This window comes from Xenopus laevis, chromosome 9_10L (genome assembly GCF_017654675.1).
Source record: "Xenopus laevis strain J_2021 chromosome 9_10L, Xenopus_laevis_v10.1, whole genome shotgun sequence".
Taxonomy (NCBI): Eukaryota; Metazoa; Chordata; class Amphibia; order Anura; family Pipidae; genus Xenopus; species Xenopus laevis.
Window position 1 is genome coordinate 77,823,012 of NC_054387.1, and position 19,947 is coordinate 77,842,958.

The following is a 19,947-nucleotide window of genomic DNA, read 5'->3' on the forward strand; positions in this document are numbered from 1 at the left end:
TAGGGTACTAAACCTACAGCCCTCCAGCTTCCAAAGTGCTCACTGACTGGATGCTGGGAGCTGCAGTTAAAGAATAAAGGCCAGAAACACAGACATTCCTGGTCTTATAAACATAAATGCATGGATTTCTGTCCTCTTGCTTGGGTCTAAAACTAAGCATGAGGACAGGCATGACAACATTTTTTAATTCCTATATAGCCCACACAGGGTACACAGAATTCTTCCAAAATTGTGCATAACATTGTCTATGGGATTTGAAACCTAATATGTACCACTTGGGGTTTATAGGAGGGAACACAATGCATAAGGAGATTTCATTTCAGTTCTGTTATATAATAATAAATGGATGAATGAATGTCAGAGTTTAGTGTAGGCACAGAATAGCAGCATATTTCATGTACCTGTCTCTCCAGATCCTGACCAGTTATTCCTGCTTCTATGTGAGCTGTTAAATTCTTTTCATCAATCCATAGTATTCTGCTCTGTTGGGGGAAAACAAGTAGTAAAATATATTCAGCCAATGTGTTCATTCCACAAAGCAATTTATTTTACAGATGTTTTTTCTAAACTTGGATTTGCTGAAAGAAAATAAGCACCTTCCTTTTTAACAGTCTCAAAATAATACTTTCTAAACAACACGAAAAAGTTCAATGTCAGTTAAAGGAGAAGGGGAAATAAAATCAATGGATGGTGTTTAGTCATTAGGCATCTCTTCAATAATTCTAATTGCTTACCTGCTACCCATTGTCTAAGTGCTGCCATTTATTTTATCCTCCCAAATCACCCTGCATGAAATTCTAGGAGGGCGAATGTGTAGCAGAGAAATCTCAGCAGTCTTGTACTGCACATAGGTTTGCCCAAGTCCCCTGAGAATGCCTAGAAGACTAAAAAAATATGACAGTGCTGCATTCAAAAAGCACTGGCCTTTATCTTTAAGAAGAAGTGCCAACTCCAGGTAGCAGGTAAGCAACTTAAGTCAATGGCTAGTGCCTAAAACTATGTAGAACAAGTATGGGGTCTTTTATATGGAATTCTTGGTTTTAGGATTTTCCAGACACAGGGTTCATCTGTGAATTGGAGCACAATTCATACAAACAGCATGACTGGGCTATTTGCAGAAAAAATATTGGGTTAATGTGCACCACAAAAAACTGTTCATATGTCAAATACTATAAGAAAACAAGAAATTACTACTTCCATTCAGTGTGCAGCAAAATTTGTAATCAAAACAAACTACTATAAGAAAATTCTCCTTAGTCAACAATCAGACATACGTAATAACATTCATGTCATTTTCTTCAACAGAAACTCAATTTTGCTGATGGAGTCCCTTAGCCAAAAATGAAATAAAATAAACCCCTTTAAGCTCAGCGTCACCTGTGCATATATACCAGTGGCAATGTGCCTAACCTACATCCATGTTTTTTTTTTTTTTTTTTTTTTTTTAAACCATTTGGAAGCTACTCCTGACAAACTAGAACATTAACCAGACTATAGTTGACCCCCCAGTATAACAACTGCTTTGCCAACTCAACATCATAGTGAAGTATGATTTCTGCCAAGGGCAATAGGCACATACTGTATTTTCATAAAGCATTCAGCTGAAAATATTGACTTCTGCTCTAAGATCTAAGGCTTACAATCTAGGACACTATAAAACCATAGATTCCTCTACCACCAGTCCAACCACTAGGATCAGTCACAAAAGATTATTGTTAATATAGCCAAAGGAAAATATAACAGAAAACAAAAAACTGGAAAAATCACACAAAACACTAATATTGCTACTAATGTATTTCTGTGTACAGAACAACACAGCTGGCACTCAATCTCAGGGTCCCAGCGCAGGTGTAGTCTCTGTAGGTACCTGACCTACAACTAAGTAGGTGAGCAGAGACATATGGGGAATGCCTAGGACATCAGCAATGTCCTTCACATCACACCAGCATATCCCTTGAATAAAGTGTGTGTGGAATTTAATTGAGCATTTGCCCTTGTCCCCCTCAATTCCTATCATTTCTACCTCTACTGGGTACAAATGCCACTACAGACAAAACTTTAGTAACTTGACTGTCACAATAGCATTCATAGTGAGGGGGTTCACTCAGTATTCTGTGAACGATTACAAAGCACGTTTTTCCCTTTACAATGTTTTTTCACAATGTTCAAATAATGTCTGTTTTCACTTTCTTCGGTGAAATGGATTACTCACATCTGGACAGTAAAGAATGGCAGAGCCTTGATATAGCAGCCAAAATACTAGTAATATGGGGGTTAATAATCACACAAGACAATTAGTACTTCATTTTTGCACAAGAGCAGTTCAGCACTAAGGATTTGTTGCATGCATGGGTTAGATGCCCCCCGATAACAAGCCCAAGTTATTGTCTGTAAACTCTAACACGGTACAAGATAGAATAACTAGTAAGATATAAAAATAAAGTGTGGCTGAAAAGCATTTAGGGATTATAAGAGGATGTATGAACGTGCTCCAAAAAGCACACATGCTTACATTGATCTCGAGTCACTGGAAATTGGAGATGTGATTTTTTTATCAAAGTCAATGTAAACTATTTAAATAAAGGGCTGGTGGGCTACAAATTTTTTTCTAGTAACAAAAATACAGGACTGGCCATAAATACATTTGGCATGACTTCAAAGCACTGTGGGCGATTTCATGTTTTATAGATGAATAATGCTGCTGGTTATACTCAGTGATATCAATACAATATTGGTTGTGTTTTGTGCAGCGATTGCTGCCCAGGTTTTTTTTAACTATATTCCTTTATAGTAGAATTATCTATTAAACTGTACACATACATGCCAATGTTGAGAATCCAGGCAATAACAAATCAATAAGCACAACCCGAGTAAATATGGATCTAAAATAAACGGTTATTCTGATCTAGATATACAGCTATAGGCTTGGGACCTGGAGTTTTTCAGATACGGGATGTTTCCATCATTTGGAAAAGCATACATTAGGTTATTAGCTGAAGAATGGGAGATAGTCTTCCCATAATTTGAAGCTTTCTGGATAACAGGTTTCCATATAACGGATCCCATACCTATACCTGGAATTATATTCTCATAAGCCATGCTTAAAAATCTCTTTAGACAATGATTGTGTCAGCCTGAAGGGACATTTGGCCAAGAGCTGAAAGAATAGGTGTTTGTATGGTCACTTTAGTCTTCTATGTGTATGGTCAAAATGACCTGAGAATGGCTGCTTTTGTTTGACCAATAATTTACTTTAATTTATTTGAATGGTTACTGGAAAAAAAGAAATTGTGGTTTAAAGTTAACTTTTAGTATGCAAATTGTCTCCATTACCATTATACCAATATCATTATAATAAAAGTTAAATGTGAACTAGCCCTTTAATAATAGAACAGTGCAAATAACATTTTAGTGAGACATGAAGGTTGAGGTCACATGTCAATTTGGCAGCGTTATGTCTCTTTTCAAAGAACATTTAAGATGATAAAATGTATTGTTTTTTTCTTTAAATCAGTAACAATGCACTGTAAGCATTAATATTATTATATCCTAAAAAAAAAACAAAAAAACAACAAAGGGTACTAGGTTTAGGATGCAGTTTGGCTAAATGCTACCATTTGTGAGGTATCCAATGAAGCAATAGTTCTCTTTTCATCTTCAGGGCATTCCAGCGCATAAGATACACTTGTCCCACCTGCAAACAAAGCAAAGACCATTAAAGGCAGTATAATTAAAAGAACACAAAATAATTTAATAGAAGTAAAATAAGCAAAATAAAACCTCTACAGTATAATCCAAACGGGGAAAAAACTGCAGCTCAAAGGAGGTTGATTCAAGCTATGCTACAGTGCGTTCATTAAAGTACCAATGATGATGTTAATGCTGAATTATGACTGACAATTGAAAGAGACCTAAACAGAACATGTTATTGCCCAGTACATTCTGATTTCATCAGATAGAGACAACTTTTAAAGTTCTACTAGCACATATTTTAGATAGGGTATCTGTAATTGTTTGGGACTTGGTGGAGATACCCACAAACTGGAGCCACATGCCTAAAAAGTTGTATACAGTCCTAAGTGCAGTCCTTAATCCTAAGTCTAGTTATGCACTTAAAAGAGAACTAATGCTTAAAGGAAAACTATATGCCTGAAAAATGTAGGTTTCTATAAAAAGATATTGCATAAAACAGCTTATGTGTAAAACCTTGCTTTGTGTAAATAAACCATTTTCATAATAATATACTTTTTTAGTAGTATGTGCCATTGGGTAATCATAAATAGAACTATGGCATTTTAAAAACTAATGGCTGCCCCTGTGATCGTAGGATTTACGGTACACACAAACAAACCATACATATTAGGTCACATAAGCCAATTAACAGTTACAGTTGCAGTATTTCTGGTCAGGTAATCTCTGAGGCAGCACACAGGCCATCGCAAATGTTGGTTCAAGGCAAGAGATGTAAAGGGACAATATTTACTTAAAGAATCTTACCAAAGTGGTATATATATTTAATAGTCACTTAATTTGATATAAACTATCTGTTGCTTAAGTATTCATTTTGGGGGTAGAGTTTTTCTTTAATTAAAGAAGTAGCTAGAAATGCTGTTCATTATGTTTTGGGCTTCTGTACCAGCCCAACTCAACCATGGCCCTTTAGCAAGAAAGAGCTGTGCCTCGAAAGATGTCCCAGTAGCTCCTCATTTTCTATTCTGCTGATTCACTGCACATGCTCTGTGCTGCTTTCACTTACTGAGCTCATGGACTGACTCAAAATATACAGTACACATAGAATATAAATGTCTGAATAAAAGGCTGATTAATAATACAGCTTTTACTACATGGCAGCATAGAAACCAGTGCAATTAGCATCAGAATTTAATAATCAGCTTGTAGCATCAGTGTATATTAGAGGCCAACCTCATTTTCTATGTAATAATTTGTGACGACCCCTAAGCTTAGCATTTTAACAGCTGCTCAGAGCCCAATGAGCATGTGAGTGTCACAGACACATTCCAAGATGGTGACCCCCTGTGACAAGTTTGATGTTCTGGATCATTGCTGCTATTGAGAAGCTGAAACTTTATGTTGGTGCAATAAACTCAGTATATATAATATGGCATGTTTAGCCATATTAATTTTTAGGGTTTAGTTCTCCTTTAACAGCACCAAGTAGGCAGCAAATAAGATACTCTATACACCCTCATTCTCATCTGTGCTCCACTCTTCCATTTCCCCTTTTCTATTCTTCCACCTACAAACTTTGCTCCTGTTAATGCATTACACCCAAGGGTTGCTGGTCTATTACTTTTCACAACACTGGCATTTCTGCAATATACATGCATATATACATATAAATACACAGGGCTAACAAAGTTTATTATATCTGTTGTTACATAGTTAAATAGTTACATAGTTACATAGTTACATAGTTAAATTGGGTTGAAAAAAGACAAAGTCCATCAAGTTCAACCCCTCAAGTTCAAAACCCAGCATCCATACACACCCCTCCCTACTTTTAATTAAATTCTATATACCCATACCTATACTAACTATAGAGCTTATTATCACATTACCCTTTGATATTATGTCTGTCCAAAAAATCATCCAAGCCATTCTTAAAGGCATTAACTGAATCAGCCATCACAACATCACCCGGCAGTGCATTCCACAACCTCACTGTCCTGACTGTGAAGAACCCCCCACGTTGCTTCAAACGAAAGTTCTTTTCTTCTATTCTAAAGGGGTGGCCTCTGGTACGGTGATCCACTTTATGGGAAAAAAAGGTCCCCTGCTATTTTTCTATAATGTCCTCTAATGTACTTGTAAAGTGTAATCATGTCCCCTCGCAAGCGCCTTTTTTCCAGAGAAAACAACCCCAACCTTGACAGTCTACCCTCATAATTTAAAGGAATTGTTCAGTGTAAAAATAAAAACTGGGTAAATAGATAGGCTGTGCAAAATAAAAAGTGTTTCTAATATAGTTAGTTAGCCAAATATGTAATGTATAAAGGCTGGAGTGATTTGATGTGTAACATGTCACTACTTCCTGCTTTTCAGCTCTCTTGGTTTACACTGACTGGTTACCCTGGCTACCAGGCAGTAACCAATCAGAGACTTGAGGGGGGGCCACATGGGTCATATCTGTTGCTTTTGAATCTGAGCTGAATGCTGAGAATCAATAACAAACTCACTGAACAGAAATGTACCATGTGGCCCCCCTTCAAGTCGCTGACTAACTCAGAGTTATAGAGCTGAAAAGCAGGAAGTTGGATTCTGGCTGTTTTATTAGACATCTGTTCTCTCCAGCCTTTATATATTACATTTTTGGCTAACTAACTATATTAGAAACATTTTTTATTTTGCACAGCCTATCTATTTACACAGTTTTTATTTTCACACTGAACTGTTCCTTTAAGTCTTCCATCCCTCTAACCAATTTAGTTGCACGTCTCTGCACTCTCTCCAGCTCATTTATATCCCTCTTAAGGACTGGAGTCCAAAACTGCACTGCATACTCCAGATGAGGCCTTACCAGGGACCTAGAAAGGCATAATTAAGTTTTCATCCCTTGAGTTAATGCCCTTTTTTATGCAAGACAGAACTATATTTGCTTTAGTAGCCACAGAATGACACTGCCCAGAATTAGACAATGTGTTATCTACAAACACCCCTAGATCCTTCTCATTTAAGGAAACTCCCAACACACTGCCATTTAGTGTATAACTTGCATTTATATTATTTTTGCCAAAGTGCATAACCTTGCATTTATCAACATTGAACCTCATTTTCCAGTTTGCTGCCCAGTTTTCCAATTTAGACAAATCACTCTGCAAAGTGGCAGCATCCTGCATTGAACCTATAGTTCTGCACAATTTAGTATCATCTGCAAAAATAGAAACAGTACTTTCAATGCCCACCTCCAGGTCATCAATAAACAAGTTGAAAAGCAAGGGACCTAGTACAGAGCCCTGCGGTAATCCACTAACAACACAGGTCCAATTAGAAATGGTCCATTTACCACCACGCTTTGTAGTCTATCTTTTAGCCAGTTCTCTATCCAGGTACAAATACTATGTTCCAGGCCAACATTCCTTAATTTAACCAGTAATCTTTTGTGTGGCACTGTATCAAATGCTTTAGCAAAGTCTAAGTAAATCACATCCACTGCCATCCCAGAATCGAGGTCTCTACTTACCTTCTCATAAGAAATTAAGTTAGTCTGGCAAGATCTATTACGCATAAAACCATGCTGGCACAAACTCATAGTATTATGATTTGCTATGAAGTCCAGTATCTTATCCTTTATTAACCCTTCGAAAAGCTTTCCTTGAACCGCAACAAGGGCACAATGTTTTTTATTAAAATGTAGGTATGATCATGGTCATGTTAACTATGCTAATGCACTACATTAAAAATAAAAAGTGGTACTTACCACCAAATGGGATTAGACAAACATTATGTTTACAGGCTAGATCCACAATTTTCACAACGTCTTCATGACAGGCTGAGAGTGAAAATTAAAAGTGAAATAGAATGTTTTTGAAAGTCATATATATGCATATGAATATTAATTAAGAAAAAGCACGATATTACAAGTTAGTTATAACAATATTATTTACTAAAATACAGTACAGTATAGCATTTTTAAATATGAGGGGGCCACATGCAGACCTTCGGAGGATTTTACGGTACCCAAATTTTCCAGGGGCCTGTATGACCATTGTGCTAATACAATCTGGTCCTCTATAATATGGAAAGCAGAAAAAGTTGGACAACATGGCTATAAAATATTTTGCTAGCATTATAATGGTTTAAATACAGTTGGGCACTTTTTTTGTACTGGTTCTCTATGCTATTCCTTCCACATGTTTAATTTGGATTTAAGGAATTAGTTGTTTAAAGCGTAACTGCATTTAACAGCAATACGATTAGCTAAGCTAATATTTAACAGGCTTTATTCTGTTTAATTAATGTACAATGACTAATTTGACCACTTTGGATAGGCCTTGAGCTATTTGTAAAGTTAACCTAGTGTAATTAAATAGCTATAGTGATAATGGCATGTTTAATAATATTTAACCATTACTGTTTTGTAATCTGAAATTACTTCACTGCTAATTGCTACTTTGAGATACAATAATGTGTAATTGGTGCTGCCTAATCACTTAAGGAAACATGGCTACCTAACAGCCCATTTCACAAGAACAGCAGAAATCACCTTGTACACTGAATAAAGCAAACTGTTAGTCTAACAAGGATCCTAATTATTTTCTTTTTCACAAGGGGTTCAATTAGAAAACCTCACTTAGGAGGTTGTTTTTTGCCTGAGTGAAAAAAACAAAATAGGGAACATGGAAGAGGAAACTGTGGAAAGAAGGGGGCCCTTTCAAATCAGACTACTGCCACATGCCTTCCTTATTGCCACCAAAAACCTACTTATAGTGTTACAAACTCTGTTAGTTAGCTGGCAAGTGGCTTTGTGAACATGACCATCGTGGAACACTCAAAACACAAAAGTCCCATTCATAGTTTTTAGATAAAACAATGCCAGCTATAGAGATTTCCTTATACTAAGCCTAGAGCTTGAAAACTGAGGTTACAAGTTAAGGAGGCAAGGTGGCCAAATAAGGAAGAGAAATGAGAATTCAAAATGAAAAGCCAAAATAGAATGAGCTAATGAAGGGGGACTAATGTCTATAGAATGGAAAAGTCAGTCAGATGTGGGGTATGAAAGGGGGTTATTCCCCTTTTGATTAACTTTTGGGATGATGCAGAGAGAGTGACATTCTGAGACAATTTGCAATTGGTTTTCATTTGTATTATTTGTGGTTTTTTAATTATTTAGCTTTTTATTCTGCAGCTCTCCACTTTGCAATCTGCTTGCTATGGGCCGAATTAGCCTAGCAACCATTGCATTGATAGACTATAAATTGAAGAGGGCCTGAATAGAAATAGAAGTAATGAAAAGTAGCAATAACAATAAATTTGTAGCCTTACAGGACATTTGATTTGTTTATGGGGGCGGGGACGCCACCATCTGAAAGCTGCAAAGAATCAGAAGAAGAAGGCAAATAATTCAAAAACTATCAACATTAAAAACGAAGGCCAATTGAAAATTTGCCTAAAATTACCCATTCTATAACATACTGAAGGCTAACTTAAAGGTCAACCACCCCTTTAAGAGAAGAAGATAGTTCTTGATAGACTGTGGTACAGCAAAATGCACATGGTAGAGAAGGCTTGAAATGGTTGTTTCAAAGGGTGGCTAAAGAAAGAAAAAGTGAAAGGACTAAAAGCTATGCAAAACAGTAGATTGAACATAGTTTAAAAAGTAAACACCTGCCAACTCTTATTATGTTGCTTTAAAAAATATCTGTACATCTATGTGTCATAGACTGCATATACTTAACAACATGAGAAATTAAAATTGCACGTACATGGCCACACAACAATGTCTGGAATCCTCTTAAACATTCCTTCCCTGAGAGTAAAAATTTCATGTAGGCAATGACCTATGAAGTAAAAAACATTACAACACTTAAATCTGGCAACATATTTTGCCTAGTAATGCTATACAAATGGTGTTCAAATAAAAGTGTCATTGACTTATAACTAAGAGAAGAGGCATATTTTGACAGCATTTGGTCTTCACATTTCCCTTTGCTAAAGGGTCACATGCACTTAAAATATTCATACCTAAATATAAATCCCTTTCCAACAACATTCCTCATCAAAAAGACATTATGACAAGGGATAAATAAACAACAGATATTTGGAAAAAAATTAAATACACATACAAACCTCATTTGCTCCATTAATAAAAATGGCTGCCAGCTCTGTTCTTTAACCTCTCTCATTGATCTATTTACAAGGTAGTCCTCCCTACCATTTCTTACCAGCAGCATGACAGTATCACCTTCTCTGATCCTCTGAATAAATCATTCATTGACTCCCTCCCTGGTCCACAAACCAGGGAGGGAGCAAACATGTATTGGATCAGTAATAATCAGTACAATAAAAAAAAAATTTGGACTAATTATTCATACAATGGTGGAGCAGAAAACTAGGCAGAGTCTACAATTAAGTTTAAATTTTAAAAAATCTTTAAAAAAAAGGCATAAAAAGATGATTTTCCTATATAAAACCTAATTGGAGATAGCTAAATGTTATTTGCATAAGTGGTGCGGTAGCCATCCTGTTCTTACCATGTGCTCGAAAGATTCGATCTTCGGTATCTTGGGAATATGAAATGCCTATGGCTTTAATGTCCTGGAGAAATCCTTCATTTACAAGTGCTGGTGGGGCATCACTTACATTTAAAGATGCCTAATCAAGAAACATTGGTGAGTTAAGAGAAGAAGTGAGGCATGCAATTTTCTGCCTGTAATTAGAAACTAAGGACTTTAAAGAGCAGTTGAATATAACGCCTGAACAGCATGGTAGGCTTCCAAGAACGGATCAATATTCTTCTAATGGTGTGATATTACTCATAGTGGTAGGACACCATGGAAAGCGAACACATCAAAATCTGGCTGAAGTATATGAATGTATCAAAACTTAGTGAAGCAAAGCACATTAAAATATCAATACATTCCTACAAAAAAGAATGCTAAAGATTATATGTTTTGACACTCAGCCTTCATAGCTCAATGAGGCGCTATCAGTGTTTTCCACTCTACTTTTAGGGAGAGTAATTAATATTGCATGCCTGCTGAGGACTAAAGGGAATTACATCTCTTATGCTAATCCTTAGTTTTGCAGGCTTTTTGTTTAAGTGTCACAGGTTAAATGATGGGCTTCTTTGCACAGTACTTTCCAAGAGAAATATATAAACCAACCAACTCCTAGAGGGAAGTGTATTTCAGAATACTCTCTGATCCCTGCTCATATATTAAAACTGTTTTCGTTTAATAAAGCAAGAAGAAGAAAATCTTTCAGCATTTAAACAAATATTTTAAGTCTTGTCATCTTAGGTGCGATCAGCCAGGTTTCACTGGAGCAATGCAAAAATAAAAATATTATACTCTGCTGGTGGTAAGCAGACGCTTACCACCAGTAATAGCATGAGAAAAACATTAGTTCTACTATCTTGTGTTTCCTTAAGTGGGGATATATCAGACTTTAATGAAAACATATATTAAAGGATTAGTGCTGTTGATTACATCTGCCATATTTGGGAGACACTGGGTCTTCATTTATAAACACTTAGCAAATTTACACCTGGGCAGTAACCCATAGCAACCAATCGGTGGGTAGCTTTTTCAGCCAGCTGCAAGGAAAGCAAACATCTTACTGGTTGCTATGAGTAATTGCCCATGTGCAAATTTTCCAAGTGTTTATAAATGACCCCACTATGTCCCAAAGTGTCTGCATTTAAAGGAACAGTTCAGTGTGAAAATAAAACTGGGTAAATAGATAGGCTGTGCAAAATAAAAAATGTTTCTAATATAGTTAGTTAGCCAAAAATGTAATCTATAAAGGCTGGAGTTACTGGATGTGTAACATAACTGAACAGAACACTACTTCCTGCTTTTCAGCTCTATAACTCTTAGTCACTCAAGTCTTTATATATTAAATTTTTGCCTAACTAACTATATTAGAATTTTTTTTTATTTTGCGCAGTCTATCTATTTACCCAGTTTTTATTTTTATACTGAACAATTCCTTTAACAATCAATGTTTGAACAAATTATAGCTGGTGGGGCTATTCTGTTGTTACCCATAAAAAGACTGGCTGTAGGGTAGGTAAAAAGAGAAAGAATTATCCACTGCAATAAAAGCAGGACAGACATTCTCCCAGAAATGGAGGTCCACCACATATTAACAGGTAGAAATATAATTCTTACATGCTTAACTTATAAAAATATACATGCACCAGTACAGCCATCTCAGACAGGGTCAGATGAATGGAATGAGACTGATATCAGGTATTGTAATTCAACAGCTGAGAACCACAAGTTTTACATTACTGGGTTGGAACCATAGCAATGTTTATATCCCTTAGAATAATCTTCAGATACAGTGACTTTTAAAAAGTATGCAAACACTTGACAGATTTTCTCATTACCAACATTGTACCAGCATTTTCCCACACAGATTTGGCCCAGCTGTTCAGCTGGCTCATGCTTGAGAAACTCCATTTTCAGAGATTCTCAGCTGGACTAAGATCAAGGCTTTAACTATGCCACTGTAGGGCAATGGGTTCTCCTGCGGTATTTGCGTTTATTTTGCAATGTCTATTTTTCCTTCTGCTTTAAGACAGTTAATATTTAGCAGGACAATGGGTTGCCCAAGCACAAAGAGGTGAAAGTTCTACAACGGCTTAGTTCTGTGGTACGATTAGAAAATGACTGTCATCCTTCCATCCCCACAATCGTTATCCAACCAGCCAAAATCATTAGTGAACCATATGCAAAGTTGGTACATACTGACACCTGACTCTCTTTTTACAACTCTGCTGCATAAGTAAAAAGTTTTAGTAGATACTTGGTTGCATCATGTTGTGATCACACTACTCACTCGGGAGGTAGTTTTTTGATCCAGACTGGCACCAAATGTTTTCTCCATCCATTCTCTTAAAGCTGGTAGCACCATACCACTAAGTTTGTACCTATAAAACAAACAGAAGTATTTCTCACACTGTTCCATGCAAATAAATGACAAAATATTTTACATACATCTGATTATAAGGATAATTGTTATTAGATGATATGGATGCAATTCATTGTAATGCTTTTTATATATTAAACCAACAACACGTATGTAAAGGGTTCAGGCTTGGCTACGCACACATTTCACCATGCACCATCTCCCAAGGCACAGAACCGCAACTTGTCAGTAACAAATGGACTCTTTTATTGGAAAGTAAAGAGGGGGGTAAAGAGATAAAGGAGCAGGACAAGTGCAGTACTGACGCCAGATGGAGCCATGTTGTGCTTGGATTTCCTTATGAAGAAAACACAGCATCACTCCCACAAACCCTAATGAAATAAATACTTCCCCATAGTCGAAAAAAATTATGCTCAGTTTTTTTAACAGATGCTTAAAAGCACACTGAGCATGTGTGGGTCTCTGGCACTCTTAACAAAATGCAAGATGGGAAACTATTGTGAAAACTTTGAAGGCCTGAATCATTACTACTATAGAGATACTGAACTTACAGGATGGTTCCATAAGTTCAATACATAAAATAAGACATATCTAGCCATGTTCATTGTTAGGGTTTAGTTTTTACACAGTGTCTTCTCAATTAAAGGGGTAGACCGCCATTAAGTTAACTTTTAGTATGTTATAGATAGGCCAATTCTAAGCAACTCTTCAATTGGTCTTTATTATTTATTGTTTCTTATTTATTTGCCTTTTTCTTCTGACTCTATTCTGCTTTTAAATGGAGGTCACTGATCCCATCTAAAAACAAATGCTTTGTAAAGCTACACATGTATTGTTATTGCTACTTTTTATAACTCATCATTCTATTCAGGCCCTCTCCTGTTCATATTCCAGTGTCTAGTTCAAATCAATGCATGGTTGCTAGGGTAATTTGGGCCCTAGCAACCAGATTGCTGAAATTACAAACTTGAGAGCTGCTGATTAAAATGCTAAATAACTCAAAAACCACAAATAAAAAAAATGAGGATCATTTGTACAGTTCCATTCATCAAATGCACAACTGTGTCTCCCAGAGGACCTTTAACTAATATCTATATGTTTTTACACACAAAATGTTCATGTGCTACACTTATCTGGATAAAACACACTGGCTGTATGATGCATACATTAGAAAAAAAACAGGTGTTGCCCTCTAGCTCCTGATATACGCTTCACAGCAACCGCCTCTGCTCTCAATGTTGCCTACTACAGCCTAGAATGTAATTACAGCTAAGGGCCTCCCTGATGTCAACATATGAATGCAAGACATATTTAACAATTATAGTACAGTTTATTGGCCATTTGCATCATATCTTAAACCAGCAACAAACGTGGACAGGCTAAGGCACATGGGGCTTATTCTCTGAAGAGCCAAAATCCTGCCTTGCCACCCATCATCGTTTTTAGAATTGGTTACCCTCTGGCAATAGGCAGTTTCAACTCAAAAATTCATAGGACTTTCGGTACCAAAATGTAGATCTGTGGAGCCGACAGATGGGTACTCTATGAGTGGCCTTGCGTGCTAATGCCCATTGTTCTATAACTTCATGGACAGCCAAAAAGATTAAAAACCCAGGAGTAGAGTCACTGCAGCTGTCCATCACTTTATCAGCTTCAGATGTACTATGCCTCTGCCAACATGGTCGATTTGCAAAAGAAATTTGCCAACACACCCAACTGATGAACCAACCCATAACCATGAAACAAGGATATTGGTTGGGATAGTTCAGACAATTTATAACCAATGTTGCGTGCACTTCCACAGACCAGTAGACAACGGTGGTTAAAAATAAACTTTATTTCCCCAACAAACATGCTTAACAAACATAAACATACCATAAAAGCTCATGATATTAGTATGTACATGGCCAGTTTAAACCTCTTGCATTTATAGACCAAAATATGCATTCTTCGATTGCTAAACCATGCAATCTCATATGTAATGTTTTAGGAGACATATTTTGTGATACACAACAAAATGCCCTTACATTATACTAAAATATTGAAAGAATGTGCTGAAAAAAAGTGTTTTGTGTTGATTTAATGAAAAGTTCTGCATCTGTCTCCTTTCCCAGGAGTCCAGGGGAGCCGCACACGGCACTATAGGATAAGGACCTATCAGCAGCTAGGCTGACTTGATAGGAAACTGAAGCTTGTTTGACTGCAGGGCTGTGATTGGCTATTCCCTTCCTACTGTGCTTTTGGCAGGGACTATTAGGACACGCCCAGCCTTCATTTGAAACACGGACAGGGACCATACGGGGAGCTCCAATAAAGGGGCCATTTTTGAAGATAATAATGTTTAGCCAAAAGTAAAACTAGTACCATATATTATTCATTAAACCCTAGAGTATTAGGGTGTTTCACCTATCCTATAGGTCTTCTTTTAGGTGCTCTCATAGTGGTGCAATATCTGACCACAGTTTAGGTCAACAACAAATCTCAGTTTAATACAGAACAATGTACAGATCTCCACTTTAGCTATAAAAAGATATTATTCTTTTGTAGGTTCTTAAAGTTTACAGTTCATTAACATAAGAATGTGTAAAGAGGAAGATCAACACACCCTTGGTCAAATCCCTCACTAAAAGAGATTATCCTACAGATTATGGCGACTCTAGGAAACAAAAAATTCTAATATGACAGATGGGAGTTTATGATCTATTCATGCCAACTAGTGAAGATTCAGACCCATAGGAAATTATTTTATTTCTATGTTAGGTAAGATACAGGGATACACACAGGCAAAGCCTTGTAAGGGTTCCTTCAGTGTCAGAATATGCTATTACAGAGCCATATGCAGGTAGGAGACACCAAAGAATTTGCTTTATAAGATTTATGAAAGCCAAGAAGAAAAACAATGACTGTGCCAGAATATTATATTACACTTTCCAGACAACCCTGTTTTTCTTCCAATTTTACTTTACAGGGAGCCTTGCCAGCTCATTCTTCGCTAGGAGATCAAACGTATCAAATGAATATCCAAATCCCTCATGGGTACTGCCTAAGAACCGGACTTCCTTTACAAAAACAGATCTGCACAATGTCCACTGCATGAGACCACTGACTTAAAAACTCCACCGCGGGATTCTGTGATTAATTCTACACAAACCAAGAATGAATATTTAAAGGCGTGACTAAAAGGCTAAAAAAAATTACACATTTTTTAGCAACTCTATATATTACTTTATATCCATGGATGTCTCCTTCTAGAAATGTTACTGTGTGGTAAGTCCAGGAGCCAGCTGCTCATAACTTTGAGATATTTTTTTTTACAGGTTTGTGTTCTCTTCATTGGCTCCTAATAATAATTTCCCTAAGGAAAGTCAATATTATTACAGGCATGAAATCAGTTATCCAGAAACCCGTTATCCCAAAAGCTCTATATAGGATCTGTTATCCAGAATGCTTGGGATCTGGAGTTTTCCAGATAAGGGATCTTTCTGTAATCTGGAACTCCATACCTCAAGTCTGCTAAAAAGAATTTAAATGTTAAATAAAGCCAATAGGATTGTTTTGCCACCAGTATGGATTCATTCAGCTTAGTTACCATTAAGTACAGGTATAGGATCCATTATCCGGAAACCCATTATCCAGAAAGTTCCGAATTACAATCAAATAATCCAAATTTTTAAAAGTGATTTCCTTTTTCTCTATAATAATAAAACAGTAGCTTGTACTTGATTCCAACTAAAGGTGGCCATACATGGGCAGATTAAAGCTGCCGATATCGGTCCATTAGACCGATTCGGCATCTTACCTGCCCGTGTGTGTGGGGGCTGCTGACGGGTTCTCCCAATCGATATCAGGCCAAAAATCAGGCAGATATCGATTGGTCAAGTTTGATATTTTTGTGCATCGGCTAGTTGATGTGATCCTGCGACCCGTCTGTGCCCATTCGCAGCATTGTAATCCGATCGTTTGGATTCACCCGATATCGCCCAGCCATTAGTTGGTTAAGATCCGCTTGTTTGGCTCGTTTTGATTTTCTAGTAGTGTTACGGTATGAAGATCAAATTACAGAAAGACCAGTTATCCGGAAAGCCCCAGGTCCGGAGCATTCTGGATAATAGATCCCATACCAGTAAAAGGTACGGTTTTATTATTACTGAGAAAAAAATGTGAATTATTTGCTTTAAATCGAATTTATGGGAGATGGCCCACCCATAATTTGGACATTTCTATCATGGGTTTTTCAGATAAGATCCCCTACTTGTACCATATGTATCTCACTGCAAGAAGCAAATTTAAGGTGTCACATGGGGCTGATCTTGACATGCGAAAAAGCACAGGCCGAGAACCAGCCCCTATGCTACAAACTGCCCGTTGCCTTGCTTGCATCTTAAACCACTGGGCCAGGTTCGTGCAAATGCAGCAGATTTCAGCACCAAAATGCAAACTAACAGTTTGAAACTGAAATCTAACGTGTGTTTGATTCTGGGTGCAGACAAGGTATGGGGCAAATTGTAGTGTAGGGACTGATTAAGCCCCATGTGGCATTGCCCTATGGGTGCAGTAACCTTTTAAGATTAAAAGAAAAAAATAATGATGATATATGAGTGACGTGTAGTTGTTGGGCTGTTGTTGAACTCCAAATTCCACACCCCCAGCCACTGGAGCTGATGAAAGCTGTAACACAAGAACAGTCACAGAGTTGGAAAAAAAAAAAAAAAAGATAAAGGACACTATAAAGTCCTAAAGAAATTGTGCGAGTGAATGAAATTCTTCTATTTGTTCAGGTCCTCATTAATAAATGACGGCCCAATAAAACCTCAACAGTCATAGGGTTGGTTAAAGCCTGAAGTACAGTATAGTTCAATGATTTTCCTCTTCAGCCTTCGTGTTCTATTGACTTTGGACTACCCACAGTGAATGGCTGGGCTGCACAGAAAGGATTCTGTCTCAGGGGTTTATCTCTTTAGTGCCAGGCATCTCTGCATGAGAGACGCGGATTCATATTATTTATTAGTGGGGTCAGTCCTTCAGTGAGATGCTATGTGAAGTAAACAAGGAAAAAAGGCTGTTACCAGAAGGCAGAATCAAGCAATTAGGATCACCGTACGTTTGCCATTATTCATTCTCCGTTTGCGATAAGGCTGACCAATGGGAACAGAGGGCTGACATATCAGGCCGTGCCAGCTGAACCACAGGCGTGTATATACATATACAAATATATCTCCCCTTGCCATCGCTTGAGAACCGGACAACAACCTGATTTTTCTCATGTAGCAAATATTGTGATATCCTAAATTTACTTGCCGTTTCCAGTTACTTTTAAGCATGGTGCACTTCTGGACAAAGGCTGCATTATGTCCGGAAGCAGAGGGGGGGACTATGCAGAAAATAATAGCTCACAGTTGTTTCTGTGGTTAAAAGCACATATACAGGCTTCTTTTGCACAAACACAAGACTATTTCCACAAACAGAAATAGAAAAATAAAGTGGGAAAACTGACAAACAAATAAACAGAGCTTTTGGTCTATTTCTCCAATCTCTGGTAAAGTGGGTTTGCCAGCAGGGTTGAGAATCACCAGAAGGTAATAGAAGTACCTTTAAGAGATAACATATCTACTGTAAAACTGATAAATGGTTACAAAATTAGGAAATGCTGAAAGAATTTACAGAATATTTCTATTTACTCTTGCTGTATGTAAATTGGGGATATTGGTCATATAGTTACAGGTATGGGATACCTTATCTGGAAAAACCATTATCCAGAAATCTCCTAATAACGGGCCAATTCCCATAAAGTCCATTTAAAATAAATAATTCTAGTTTTTTAAAAATTATTTCCTTTGAACAATGAACCAGTACCGTGCACATGATGTAACTAAGCTGCACGAATCCACATAGGTGACAAAATAATCCTGTTGGTTTTATTAAATGTTTAAATGGTTTTTAGCAAAAGGAAATGCCACAATTACACTAATGCACTGTTTGGAGCGTTGGGCGCAAGCTGTATTCCTCTCTGCACAGGTTAATTCCAGCAGCACTCCGATCAGTGATTCAAACTTTTATTCGTGCCACTAGCAAGACAACGTTTCTGGCTATACCAGCCCTTGATAAATACATATACATGTATGCGACCCAAGCCTTTCTGTCCCATGGCATGTTGCTATATTGAATTTTATGTATGTGCAACCAGCAGCTCTGAGGATGTTGCTGAACTATAACGCTTAACTATCCAGCCAGTTGCTGGTGGGATACTGCTGAAAGACAAGCACCACAGGTTAACCTTGTCCAGATTTACACACACACACACACACACACACACACACACACACACGACTAAGGAATTGTGCTATTACAAAAAAACACGTTTTTATGTGAACCAACGTTTTGAATTTGATAACGGTCTGAGAAACATTGGTTCACAAATAAATGTTTTTTCCTTTGCAACAGACCAGAGTGTGCAATGCTGTGTGTGTGGTTTTGCAGAATACTCTGACATCTGCTGGGGTTATATTGAATTTAGAACTGGCTTCTCTTATACAATTCACAGCTGCTTCCAAAGGCTCCATACTTCAGCTTACACCCCTGGGGCGGCACCAAAGCTGCATGGAAGTTCGGATAGGCTGAAGGATCGGTGGGCTGAGATTTGAGGACTACAAGGCTATTGGACAGTGGGAGTGATTTATGAAAAAACTGTTAACACCATTGGATAAGGAAAAAACATGACATCATCTGTTGAATTTCCATAGCGCCACCTTCTTTAATTAACCATTTGTAGGTTCCCCATTCACACAGCTATCTTTATTGTACCACAGCACCACCTTCTGGCAGAGAATATAAATGTTATGCTAGTTAGCAGCCATTAAATGAGAATTCAACTCCATGTTTTGAACCTTAGGGTAAAACTAGACAGGAGGTTATGATCAGAATTTATGGGTCAGATTTTATTTGATTTTGTCATGCAACAGCACAAGACTTGTGGGATTCTATGAGATCTGATCCACCTATAACTAGAATGTAAAGTCGAACCAGATAAGTTGGTGGGAATAATTTGTTCATGCATCTACATCCAACATTCTATGTATTTCAATGGAAAAATAAAGTCGGTCAGACACCATCAGATTTTATCTTGTCGGATGAAGAAGCAGCATCTCTCATGCAACAGTTTTGTCGTGACAGATGGAAAATTTCCAATGCAGTTTACACATCAGGTTTTTGTATCAGTCCCATTATACTCTGACCCATGCAACTACATATGATATGCATTTGTCAAGGCAACACCATCCCACAAAATCTCCTGAGAAGTTTAACCCTTATTGGGAAATATATATATAGGATATA

The 19,947-nt window shown here is 37.2% G+C and overlaps 1 protein-coding gene across 1 annotated transcript in view; it reads right to left on the reverse strand.

Annotated features, from left to right (window-relative positions):
- Positions 1-19,947, reverse strand: part of agps.L (alkylglycerone phosphate synthase L homeolog) — a 118,570-nt gene that overhangs the window by 70,907 nt on the left and 27,716 nt on the right. Inside the window, 6 exon segments of the mRNA NM_001093104.1 lie at positions 402-482; positions 3,615-3,694; positions 7,439-7,510; positions 9,444-9,518; positions 10,212-10,332; positions 12,526-12,616. Of these exon segments, the coding sequence (NP_001086573.1) occupies positions 402-482; positions 3,615-3,694; positions 7,439-7,510; positions 9,444-9,518; positions 10,212-10,332; positions 12,526-12,616 (520 nt within the window).